We start from the raw sequence: 10,893 nt of genomic DNA on the forward strand, positions 1-10,893 counted from the left end.
AATCAGAGTCACTTTAAATGATAGCAGGTGTGTAATGACTTCTATTTAACATGAGTTTGAATGGTGTTGGTTAATTCTGAACACAGCCACATCCCCAGTTATGAAAAAAATATTTTTCAATTGAATTGTTCACATTATAGGTCACATTAAAAGTGGAACAAGTTCTGACATGATTTATCTTTGTCTAATTTTTTTACATCACAAAAAACCTGCCATTTTAACAGGGGTGTGTGGACTTTTTATATCCACTGTATCTAACTGTTTCACTATCTTATACTGTCCTCAGTATTCTCAACAGACCACATTACAATGATTTCACTGTAATTAGCATACTACCTCTAATAGAGTAACTGATTCTTCCAGTGGAACAAGTAAGACAGGGTCTCTGTTTAATCCTCAGTCTGATCCTAATGACAATCCCAGTAAGCAATGTATTGTGTGTCACTAGGGGAACAGAGCACTGACAGTAAATCTAAGCAGCCTGCAGTGGGTGACAGGTCTTAATCTGAAGTCTTGCTCCAGAGGTCAGTTGATTTATTGGCTATACTCTTTTACAGAGTACGTTGTGTAACACTGATGGGATATATCAGAACAAGGTATCACATTGTGCAGTAGAAAAGATTGAAGTAGAGTGAAGCATTTGTGATGGATAATCTGAGGATTTGGCTTCAAGACAAGGTGACTTTACTGTGCTGTATCATTTTAGAAGCACTTCGGTGTTGTATTTACATCAAAAAGCCGAGTAGGGGATAAAATGTCAGAATTATTTATTTCTGTATTCAAATTAATGTCAATGGAACGGTGTTAGAAGAGGTTTCTTGACAAATGCAAAATTTCTCACGGGATAGAATCTGAAAAAAATACATGAATCATGAAGTGAGCTCCCGGCTGTTGAGTTTTTTGAGTTTTTTTTTTGTGTGTTGGGATTCATTATGGTATTAAGTTAATCACAGGTTTAAAACCTCTTTAGATACACTTGAAAATATATGATTTTCTCGCCTAAATTTTCACCCCCTAAAACATGCTCAGTTTCCACATGCTTTGGCCCTCTGGGATGACCCTGAGTTCATTGTGAGCTAACACTCTCAATTTGTTGTTTCTAGTGGCATTGTGACACTAGGCCTACTGACACAGAGCTACAGAGGTTAGAACACAGAATCTATTCCGTCCAGTAAATCATCTGAAAAATTAATAAAAATCTCTTACGGGAAGCATATTACAACTGCTATATACTAAAATAGTACCCTAGCCACATGTCTCAACTTAGAACAAAAAAAATACAGAAGAAAATTACTTATAAAATTGATTTTATATGAATGTTTTTCTACAGATATGTCTGTGCGTTTGTCTCATTTCTAATTCTAAAAAAGCCAAAAAAGTGCTAAATACATAACTTCTGAAATACAAAAACACATCCACATCACTCACACATATACCTGAAAGAAGTACATACATAGATTTATAGGAATAAGTAATCATAATTTGATGAAATGGTGAAATGCCATAAAAAGGCAATATTTTTGGTTTGAATGGGCTGGAGACCCTCTTAGGGAAAGTTTTTGTTGGCCATGTTTGATATCAATCGACTCGTCTTCTGATTGGCTACACAGGGATGCCAGTTTTATGACCTCTTTCTCTAAGTGGTCGGATCTGCTGTCAGTTTTTCCCACGTGGGCCCAATGGGGAATGTGGGATTTGATTGGCTGGTCTGAAGGATTTCTTGAGATAGGCTTATGCTATTGGTTGGGGACAGATATCAGTGGAAAGGGCAGAAGCCAGAGATTCCGACCGTGCCCGGACGGACACACAGGGACGCACAGGGGAAAAGATACACGCGATCAAAACCGAGAAATGATGAGCTATCTAGATTTCTCTACGTCGAAACTTGGCCAGAAACTACAAGATTGTGAGGGGACCAGATAATTGTGGATTACAAGGCTTGGATATTCTAATAGCTTGGAGTGTTTACGAAGTAGGACTACCACGTTTTCGGCGTTCTTTCACCGCTGTGATTAAAGACACGAGGAGACAGGTAGGAAAACACACTCATTTTATACTCGGATCTTTAGGTCTTTCTTTACTTCAGAACATGATTATAACCGTTGTGAGTCACCTTATGCTTTGTGTGTGGGCTCGATGGAATCATGAGACTTTAAGCTTTCTAATGGTGTGCATGACCGTGTTGGTGACGATTTAATGCTTGCAATTCATGAAAGAAAACACGTTGTGGACAAACCGGTACCGGTTGAGGAACCGAGCGCTCAGAGAAGTTAAGAGACTTTGCCATGACTGATGAATTCAAAATGTAAAGAGGCCTTGGAGCTGTTGGTGTTTGGGTACAGATTCTATTAATATTGAATTTTCTCTAATGTGATGGCCAACGCTTGCTTAAAGCATACAACTCTGACTTAAGATATTGTTTAATCTATTTTCCTAATATAATGGGTTCAGAGCCACAAGGCCTGTGCAATTTTTTCCTAATCTTACCCATGATGGTGAGTTTGCGTGGGCGCTGCTTGGAGGTGATGACCTGCAAGGAGGCGGCGATGGACTGGATGCGGATGATAGGCTGGTTGGGGTCATAAGTGCCTGGCACTGCCAGCTCCAGGTCCCGGCACATCAGCAGCTTTGGAGACACATATTGTAGCTCCAGGGAGGTCAGCTGCATGGAAAGTTTATGAGGTGGGAAGAGGCAATTTGTTTGTAAGACTGATGTGTAGAGAAAAAATAAATAAAATAAAAACTGCACTGCACTGTCAAAACAGCTCCTGTGTCCTATGTTACAGTCAGTTGTTTAAAGTTGTTTAATAAATCCCTCTGTGTGTCTATCATAAATGCATTCTCTGCTTGTTTGCATTCAACCATCAGTGATTTAAACGGCATTGAATCCATTTAAATGCTTTTACACTAAATTCTGAATCTTTATGTATGGTTGCCTTATCAGAACCTTAACCTGCTCTAAGTCTGCTGTTTGGATGCATTATGGAGAGTGTTTATTTCTGTGTTAATGCCCAGAGGAGGAATAAAATGCTCCAAGCATATTATGTTGCTGTATATATTTCATGCTGCTTACTGTAATGTCACAGCAGGGAGCTTCCCTGACAACAAGAGCATGCCACATTGTCAAATAGTGTTGCCATCTCCATTTGCTATGTGAAATGAGGGAGCTCCTGAAAGAACTGTTTTTAGTGTAATTCTTCAACAATGCAATGATTTCTGCTAGGAACAACTATGAGTTTAATTTCATCTTCACTGCATAAGTAATAAGACCTGGTAAGCCATCTACTCAGAGGGCGTTTGTAAGAGTATTTGTAAAAGTATACTGGAGTCTTTGGTGAAGGATAAAGTAGTCTGAAAACAACAGTCTGCTATTGGCTACAGAGTGCATGATATTAAAAGGAGTGGTGCTACTCCATGATCTTCTGCCATTCCTCTTTGACTTCCATCATGCCTCTGTCTCATCACATATTTCAACATCTTTCAACACTATTTTTGGCTTCTTGTTTGATGACTTCACCCAGAAAGGGAAAAATGAAAGAAGTCCCTTGTTTCTCTATCATTAGCTTCTAATATATGCCAATTTACATGACTAAGAAACAGAATCAGGACATGAAAGACAAAATATACTGTATCTCATCACATATGATAAGAGATTGGAATGGACATAGGAATGCTAGTAGGATGTCAGCTTTAATTTTCCCAGGAGGCTTAGAGGATTACGTCCATGTACATACAGTAATCGTAGAATGAGGTTTATACAAAAGTAGTACATACAATAACATATGCAGTGCAGTGACTCTATAGTTTCATTACCTGTGGCAGCTGTTTGGAAATACGTCTAAATACATGGTAGTAGAGGTCCCACGCCTGTGTCAGGTCTTTCACGTTTCCGGAGCGCATGTACTTCCTGCACCAGTCCTGAGCCTCCATCAAGTCCCTGCCGTAAGCCTGTAGAATGGAGTAAGACAAACACACTCTGTCTCTGTCCAATGACTCATTCAATTAAATGAATATGGTTAGCCACAGCAGGACTATAAAACTAAATGTCAAGGCAATAAACATTACTGTTCTAACTTGATTAATCCAGGATTTCAATCCAAGTATTATTTTTTTTTAATAGTGCACATCTGCATCGGCAGCCTGAGTGGAAATATCTGAACAGAGAGCTTGGGTCACTGACATGACTTATGGCTGTGAAGTCAGTAGTCCTGTGTACAAACTCACACTTAATTTGTGGTGATTAAATACACAGAGTTATTTTTACAATGCCTAAAAATATAAACCCATTATTTAACAGATTTGATTTAATTAAGCTTTTTTGACACTAATCAACACAAACATATCTAATAACGGATGTAATTCAAGTACATACAGTATATAAAGCCCATTCTTTTTCCACCTCTCAGGAAGTAAATGTTCCTTTAGTGAATTTGTATTTGAGTTTCCATGGAATGTCACAACAACAGATTAAAAAAACCACAGCCTAATTTGTGGTTTAATTTTTGCATAGAACAAGACTGCCGTGCAACGTTTAATCTATGTTGAACAGAAGACATGAAGACATTTTAGTTTGTGGTGTAGCACAAAACAAGACTAAAGTCAACCACAATATGGGATGGCACGCACCTGGTTAAAAGAGGTCTCTTTGAGGGTTTGTGGTCCCCTCTCCATCATGGCATGTAGAGGCTCCAGCACAGCAAACATGCCCTTGACGTTGCGCTCACCAAAGTAAAGACGTGACGCCTCTTCAAGGCCCTCGTGCCACATCTCGTGCCACAAGATGGCCACTCGGATAAGCTCTTCACTCACCTGGATGAAGAAAAACAAAGATGAAAAAGTCTGACTGTTTTCTGATACTTAAACCTCAGAGGTATATGATATATGACGATCTAGCAGTTGGTCTTCATGGATAATATAGTATCCACATTTTAGATTACTTCAAGCTTTCTAGATGACAAAAATTACATTTACATTTATAAAGAAAAAAAAAAGGAGGAAAGCTAGTTCAAGCCTCTGATCCCCCAGACAACACGTCAGTGCAAACCAGAAAGTGCAAATACCTGCATTGCAGCAGCAGCAGGACTTCATTTTATCTTTACAGAGCATTTTTACAGCACCATACAGTAGTGGCAATGGAAGCATTTGAGATTTTCTGATTCAGATTAATGCACATTTCTACTGCAACTTTCTTTTTTTATTGGACCAAAGACCAAACTTGAATGTGGGAGAAAAATAAGGAGACATAGAAGAGGAGCTCTTGTTCTAATAATTCATGTCCGGTTAGTTAAAAAAAACAACTTTCTTGGTTAATTGACCCAGTTACAAACAACAAACAAACAGAAGTTCCAATTTTACCCACAAGAACAAACCTTTTCAAATGTAAGAATGACAAATAGAAACAATTAAATCTCTGTACCATGATGGCTTGCTGAACCAGAGTGTTGCAGTGTTCACACATGTTCTTCAGGATCTTGTTAGCAGCATTGTGGCGGGCTGTTGTGGTAGACTTGGAGGCCACAGTCAGTGGGTAGATCAAAGCCTGGAGGGGAACACAGAACAATCCAACAATCTCTGACAGTACTTCTTTAAGTTACCATAGGAAATGTGTTCTTGGTTCTGTTGTGTAACTACATCAGCAGTAGTGTGAGCAGACGTACTTGGGGATGATACCGTCCGATGTCTGTTAGCAGCTGGTGGATGAGGCGACCCACCAGGGCTCGAGGAGTGTCAATTCGAGCTATGAGCTGAGGGATCACCTGCACAGGCAGAATTATAACGGAATAAAAACTGAGTAATCGGTGAAATATTAAATATAGTGAGTGTGTGTGTGTGTGTGTGCATGTGTGTGTTTTTTTTACCTGGAGCCAGGTGTCTATTTGAATGGTCTTGATACCCTCCACCAGGGCTTCGTTCACCTCAGGCCAATGACCGTAGTCAAACCACAGAGTCAGAACCCTGAACAACACAAACAATAAAAGACTAAATTAAATCTGATTCTTTTCTTGCCTGATTATTAAGGATAATGACATAGCACAATCACAATCAACCACTAGAGGTCATCCTATACCCACACAACACGTCTGCTTGGTATCCATGAATACGGGTACTGTTTGTTTGAGCGACTACTTGCCCAATGTGTGTTATAGTCATTCAACTCACCGTAGTGTGTCCTGCAGGTTATTGCCTCTGGACAGAGAAATGGAGCGGAAGAAACCTTGAACAGCAGGAACGGTGTAGAGAAGCAACGTCTTTGAGAGGTCCTGTAGAGGGACAACACACGGCAGATGCTTTTTAATACAAAAAAATATAAAAACAAAAAATAAAATAGCTAAGTTGGAGAACATACCGCACTGTTGGTGTTGACTGTACGTGGAGATGTTAAGGTCTGGACAGTCATTGTCATATTTCTATCATTACGTGGGACAGCAAACATTATGCAAAATGTAATAGAATTTTTGCCTCTACCTTGGTTGGACTGGTAGAAGAGGAGAACACTGAATGACCGATGAGGAAGGGTGTGTAGAGGGCTTCATTCTCTGTGACTCTCACCTCATTGACCTTTTTCTGGGCAGGTGAGGGCACAGGACTGTGGTCAGTGCTGTCGGCCTCGCTGTCGCTGTTGCTGGCTTCACTATTAGCACTGGCACCACTAGCGTGTCGCAGCTTCTTCTTCTCGTCACGTCCTTGGTTCTGGTGTTTGTAGTGCAACACTGCCTCAAAGTTCATTACCGCCCATGCATGCCAGGCCTGCAGAATGTAGGTAATTATTGTAATCATTCTCATCCAAACATTCAAATGGAGTGAGGATGGGAAGAGGGGTATGTGGATATTGTGACATCTTTGCAGCCTGAAGCACAGGCATGGACAAGAAAACACAGAGTTGTTCTCAGCTCTTCCATCACCTCATATCTCTAGGCAGGGTTTCTACAGGTTTCACCAAGTCAAAGTTAAAACTTTTAAAGACCTTTTAAGACCAATATGAATATGAAAATTAAGACCTACTCAATACATTAAAAAAAAAAGAAAATCAGAGTCCAGAAACATTGTCTGAAACAATTCCCTGATTTCCTCATTGCTATTGTAGGACTGGTGTCTAGATTGGCTGCATATTAAGTTGCATGTTGAAGTCATTTGTAGTCGTAAGACAGCAAATTATATTTAGATAGCAACAGGAAGAACACCACAGAAAAAAAAGTAGTGTTACATTGACGTAGGAAAATTAAGACTTGTTAAAAAAGAAAAGTAAGACCTAGAACACAATAATAATAATACATTTTAAAGCTTAAAATTTTGAATTTTAGATTTTTTTTAACTTTTTAAAACCCTATCTAATACATCAGAAGAGGCACATATATCCATTTGATGAGAATAAATACTAAACAAACAACAACAACTAAACAATGCTATGACATGTTTGGTACAAGGGCAATAAAATGGGTTCTAAAGTTTTCCTGGTGACGCATCAGTGTCATGGTAACCTCCTGCTGATTTTACTGCAGGCAGAGAGCCAAAAGTGAAAGGTTAGAGTTAAAAGGGAGATACTGACCTTGTACCAGTTGCGGTCATGCTCAGTAGAGTGGTTGTAATACTGCAGAACCTTGGGGATGGTGCTCTCGTTGATGCCCTGCAGACTGAGCTGCCACTCTCCCAGCTTCAAGAAACATCTACGTAAAAGGAAAATCATTTAAATGCCTACTTTTCACCCCACCAAAATATTATTTTACATTTCTACTTGCCCAAAATGGTGTAGCATAGGTTATTTGACTTATTAGTCTCCAACCAACATGTATAAAGCTGCACATTAACAATGAAGTGGTACACAATCAATGAAGCTCTGATTACAAGCACTTGAAATTCAGTCTGTAAATAATAAAAACACTGACATTTTCTGGCGATCACAAGAAAAAGAAAAACAATTTTGAAACCATAAAAGTTACCGAGGTTAGAGGGCAATGTTGTAAACAGAAGCTCTGCAGCAACTTATTCAGAGACTACATGACAACATTAGCAAAGGGGAAATAAAGGCACAAGTCACAAAGAAACATTACCATGAGTTTAAAACCATGCCTATGTTGTTATTGGTTATGACATTCAGTACATCCCAAGGGCAGTCCAGAAAAGAGTGAAATTATGATATAAGACTTGAATATCATGCAGGCATTCATCAAAAGTATCACTGCTGAAAGCAGCAGTGCATTTTTGTGCTCTAAGGTTCTCAGATCACATCTGGAGATTTTCAATTATCCAATCCACATTTCCTTTAATTTAACTCAACAGTGAGTTCTGTGGCATCCATGTGAATGACCAACCCATCACCCTCACAAACACAGATGCTTACAGGCAAATAATTAAACTAGTTGTGTTTGGCGGGGCCAAGACATATATGTACATACAACTACTTGCCAGAAATTGGCAAGCACTGTATTGTCGACCCATCCACCAGCAGTCTGAATACTGTTTGGAGAGCAACTCCAATAAGATGTCCTTCAGGATTACGTAATTTCTTCGGAGTGCTTTTCCATGTGAGCATACAGTTTGGGTTCAGCATGTTACCAGGTTAAACTTTTGAGGAAGAAGCAGGAGGAGGATGTGGTGTTTGGGGACAATGAAACAACATGTTGTTTTTTGGAAAGTAAAAACCAGGGTTATTAATCTTAAAATAATCAGCAGTGAAATTAAACTGGATCCTTTGGGGAGCGAGTGGAGGCCTTCATGTGATTGTGTGTCTGACTGAGCAGTCTAGGTGTGCTCTATACCACACAGCCAACCTGTATTCATGAAAGTGTGTCAGCACGTCTGGAGAGGACCCGTCCTGACTGACATTATACAGGTGTTTTCCCCAACATGCATTCCTCAGACAGAGTCACTGTCTGAAAGATGCAAAAGTGATAAAGCTCCTTCTGCCTGTTGTCATGCTTATGGGTTATCATGTATGATTTATGAGATGGGGGGTGCACAGGACGGGTGTGTGTTTGGGCACAAGGCCAGATGAGACAACTGTATGATTTACTGTACATAGGAGTTTACCCATCTGCTTCCAGGTTGCACCCCTTGCTTGTTTTGAGTCGTTTGACCAACACGATTCACAATGCAGTGCAGTCAAACTGAAAAAGTAATCGTTCTCTCCTGCACAGGCAAGCAGTCAACATTCAGACCTAAATGAAACCGCTTTAGATATCTTCCTCAAATATTTTCATGAGCCCACAAGGGCATGCAAACAACTTCTCTAAGACTTTGAAGTAATTCCCAGCTATTTTGGAAAATACAAAACTTTCCATTATCTAATCCCCTAAATAAGCATCTGAAAACTGTTATTTAAATGTCACCTTTTTTCAAAAACTGCTTCAAACCGACTTCACACCGCATCTTATGCCACAATGAGGTGAGTTGATGATAGTGGAAAGCTGCCAAGGCTTTGCCAATGATGGGGAATCAAGAAATAATGTCAAAACTACTTCATAGTAATAGTAAACTTAAAGTATCACAACAATTATCTGTTCCCTCACCAGTCTATGGAATACAGTACTTGAATTAGTTTTGAAGTATAAGCCTTTGATGGAGATCAGATCATAGCCATCATTTGTTTTGCACTTTAATGTTTACTCATATTTTGCAAGTTATCTTAATGGAAGGACAGGGAAAATTATGGAATTATAGCTTCATTTTGGACTATTCGTCAATAAAAAAAAAATGTCTGCACGTCGGGTGTGTAGACATTTGATATCCACTAGGCCTTTTTCAACGCAGAAAGTTTGACCTGTTATAGTAAGAAAAGCACTGTGTCACTAATAGCATTAACAGTAAGCCAACATGCACAATACCAGGACCCTGAAACTGAAGCAGCTAAATGGAATTCAGCCATCATTAATTTTATTATTTACACCAATGCTTTCCCTACTGTGACATGGGAACAAGTTTTCTGTGAAAAAAAGCTCATAAGGTGGTGAGCTGCTGCTGCTACTGTGCTTTCAGAAAGTCCAGACCTGGCCATCAGTTTGTGGAGCTCCAGCTTATGCTGTTGGTCTTCGGCTGCGATGGCGTGTTGGGCTTGTTGCTGCATCCCCTGCACAAAGTGCTGCATGTGCTGGAAGGCATCAATCTGGAGAGATACAAAACAAATATCAACGGCAGGTAAAAGCTGTGTGTCATTTAGAGCAATACACTTGTCTGTTTTGGTCCTTTCTGAATCCCCTTTGAATTAGATACAAGCAAGTGATTTGTGATAAACAGTGAACTGATTGTGCTAAATTGACTAGCAAAATTATATGCTCTATTTATTTGCCTTTATTGGTAGAAGTGGCACAACTACATGTTGTTTGTTGTCTTTCAGTTACGGCTCCTACAGAGCCAACTGTCCAGTCTAATGCAGTCAAGCCCAATAACAATGAGCATTCTTTTCTGTCCATATCAGTGTTTCTGGTCTCACCAGTGGCTCACCGGGAAAAATCTTTGATTGTCAAGGTTGCACTATTCTTTATAACTTGAACTTACATTACATTTGTTATGAATTTGACATGATGTCAGATCTGAGTAAAGTAGAGGCAACCTGTACTACATGCCATGCAGCTTGCACAGATTTGGGATGTTGTCCACAGTGGAGATCGAGATTTTGTTTTGGATCTTTTTTAAATTAAATACTAGAAAGGTTATTATGTATGATTAACCTTTACAATGATATGTGAGGAATATAATTTGAAGAATTTGTCTGTATCAGAAACGGCTCGGCTCTAATTTGTAGAGCTTTACTTCTTATCCATTATCCTTGATAGATGACCCACTATTGCATGGTTTTCCCTCAATAGCCCCCCATTAATGGCAAGTGTGATGAGTGAACAGTGCATATGTCCTTTCCAGCTGTGTGTGTGTGTGTGTGTGTGTGTGTGTGTGTGTGTG

General features: G+C 39.5%; 1 protein-coding gene across 1 annotated transcript in view; it reads right to left on the reverse strand.

The window, feature by feature from the left end:
- mtor (mechanistic target of rapamycin kinase) overlaps positions 1 to 10,893 on the reverse strand; it is a 104,557-nt gene that overhangs the window by 8,387 nt on the left and 85,277 nt on the right. The window contains 10 exon segments of the mRNA XM_032521013.1: positions 2,488 to 2,662; positions 3,814 to 3,948; positions 4,627 to 4,809; positions 5,417 to 5,539; positions 5,658 to 5,756; positions 5,859 to 5,955; positions 6,160 to 6,260; positions 6,550 to 6,747; positions 7,547 to 7,664; positions 9,984 to 10,099. Coding sequence (XP_032376904.1) covers positions 2,488 to 2,662; positions 3,814 to 3,948; positions 4,627 to 4,809; positions 5,417 to 5,539; positions 5,658 to 5,756; positions 5,859 to 5,955; positions 6,160 to 6,260; positions 6,550 to 6,747; positions 7,547 to 7,664; positions 9,984 to 10,099 — 1,345 coding nt within the window.

This window comes from Etheostoma spectabile, chromosome 7 (assembly GCF_008692095.1).
Source record: "Etheostoma spectabile isolate EspeVRDwgs_2016 chromosome 7, UIUC_Espe_1.0, whole genome shotgun sequence".
NCBI lineage: Eukaryota > Metazoa > Chordata > Actinopteri > Perciformes > Percidae > Etheostoma > Etheostoma spectabile.